Source organism: Vitis riparia, chromosome 17 (genome assembly GCF_004353265.1).
Source record: "Vitis riparia cultivar Riparia Gloire de Montpellier isolate 1030 chromosome 17, EGFV_Vit.rip_1.0, whole genome shotgun sequence".
Taxonomy (NCBI): domain Eukaryota; kingdom Viridiplantae; phylum Streptophyta; class Magnoliopsida; order Vitales; family Vitaceae; genus Vitis; species Vitis riparia.
The window spans coordinates 12296652-12299143 of NC_048447.1; the positions used below are offsets into that span (position 1 = coordinate 12296652).

Genomic DNA, 2492 nt, shown 5'->3' on the forward strand with positions numbered 1-2492 from the left:
ATATTGTAATAACTAATCAAAAAATATTTATATCCAATATTTTTAAGAAGAAAAAAAAAAAGAAATAAGGAATTAATTTGTGACACTTCTAACCATTTTAAACTTAATTTTAGTTAGTAAAAGATGAAGAGGATGAAAATTATAATCCGTTAAAATTTTCTAAAATTGAGAAAGATGAGGAAAGATATGCAATCTCTCAAGTAAAAGTACAAGGGAAGGGAAAAATAAAAGAAGATTCAATATTAAAAAGGATTTAATCGGCATACATATGGATTGTTGAACATAATAAATACATACATCGGCGTGTCTATTTTTACAATGAAGAATTTTCATAACCAGCCCTTCTTAAATTACTATGGATTCAAATGATGTCTCCAATCTTCACCGCTTGGAAATCTTGTGTTCTTGTTTCTTCCTCCTTCCACCAGTTCATTGACTGCAAGGCCCAAGAGTCACTTGACTCACTTCTTCAACACTATCCAGAAGATGATGATCAAAAGGACTACCATCGATCTAGACCTCCACCAGTTCATTGACTGCGAGACCCAGGAGTCACTTCTTCAACACTATCCCATCCAGAGGGAAGAGAAAGATTCGAAAGCAATTCACAAATAGAAGGCTCCTCGGAAGAAGGTAAGGAATGAGGCAAAGAATTAAAGAATGTGGGAGGAATTGAAATAGTTGGAAGCAACTCCTCGGAAGATGAAGAAGAAGAAGAAGAAGGAAGTAAAACGGGTGGAAGCAACGGTGTTAAAGAGCGGCCCATCAAAGAAGGAAAGCTCGAAGAAAACTTTCGTCCCGTATCACTTAGGGGACAATATCTAAAGGGTAGCAAGCCGGTCATTAGTATCGGGGTCCCGGTAGGAGGGGGAGGGGGGGCCACAAAAGGGTGATGGAGGAGCATCTCAGCCGTCCATCTCCACTTCGGATCTCTCACGAAGCACTTCTCCAAAAAATCTTTCCCATACTGCGACAATAATTCAGGTGTTTTGGGTACTTGCTTGTTAACCACCACATGCTCAACCATCCCACCCACACGCTTGCAGCCAGTCCAGACCCTTTGTCCGGTCACCATCTCAATAATAGTGCACCCTAGGGACCATATATCCATGGGCGCATCATGCTCCTTCAAAGCCAAAGACTCTGGCGACATGTAAGACGGCGTGCCCCGGAAGCTGACTCGGGGCGCTTCCTCTTCTCCCACCCTTTTAGCCAGTCCAAAATCAGCAATTTTAACCACATTCCCACCATCTACGCCAGGAAAAACTAGAACATTATCCGGCTTCAGATCGCAGTGAACCAATCCTTTCTGATGAATGTAGCAAAGCCCTCTGATTATCATTCTTGCGTAATCCCGAACTTCAGATTCCGACAATTTACCTCTGCGCCTTTCCATCAAACTCCTCAGAGTTCCTCCGGGTGCGTACTCTAGAATTAGATTATAAACCCAACTGCCATCAACTTCCATGCTTGAATAACCACCGAAGCACTCAACAACATCAGGGCAAGCCCCCAGAGAGCGGAGTATCTCTTCCTCCCTGAGAAGGGAAGAAGAGGAAGAAGAACAAACCGAAGATTTCACTGCCAGCAGTCGACTGCCGCCGCCGTTTCTAGAGACGGCCATGTAGACTTTTCCAGATGCTCCCTGCCCAATAAGACACTGTTTGACTATCATATCCTCCATGGTTGATTTTCTTGTGAAACAAGGTATGAATTTATTTAGAAAATGAGTAGTTGATTTTATGTAGAATTTTATTTGTAAACTGATTACAATTTGTTTCGTTGCATGCATGCAGGTGAAGTGACAGTGAGAATCCCTATCTGCATAGAACAAATCCTCGGGGCTAATTAACATATTTAGTTAATATTTTATCAATATATATATTTAGTTACTATATATTTATTTAATTATTATATATTTAGTTACTATATATTTATTTAGTTGCTATATCCTTTATTTATTTAGTTATTATATTAGATTTTTTTTGGAAGTAAGGATAAATTAGTTATTATTTTCTTTTATTAAGTCTATTTAAATTTTAACAGTGTTGTAACTATTTTCAAGAGAATTTATAATAATAAATCCTAAATTTTCTTCTCTCTTTTTCTCTACTAAGATGATTAAAAAGTGTATTTGCAAATGTTTTTTTTTTTAAATAAAATAATAATTTTATGATTTTTAGAGGTTTTAATTAAATAAAAAGTAGCTTTCTAAAATATAATTAAGAAAATTCTTGTTTTTTTTTTAAATATGTATATATCATGTTGAAACTTATAATATGAATATGAATACTTTAAAGAATTCTTGTTTGGTTGGTGTTTTGAAGCTTATAATTTTTAGTAAGATTTTAAAAATAAATAAAAACACCAAAAAACAATAAATTAAAAACACAAATTATTTTATATAAATTTGTTTAAACTTTTAAAGTTTCTATTTTTGCATAATAAAGCTTCCATTGTTTAAGAAATCTTCATATCTTCAAATTCTCCAA

The 2492-nt window shown here is 35.4% G+C and overlaps 1 protein-coding gene across 1 annotated transcript; it reads right to left on the reverse strand.

The window, feature by feature from the left end:
- Positions 1-529: 529 nt before the first annotated feature.
- On the reverse strand, positions 530-1684 carry LOC117904098 (mitogen-activated protein kinase kinase kinase 17-like). Its single transcript, XM_034816618.1, has one exon. It carries the CDS (start codon positions 1682-1684, stop codon positions 530-532), a length of 1155 nt encoding a protein of 384 aa, XP_034672509.1.
- Positions 1685-2492: the final 808 nt, after the last annotated feature.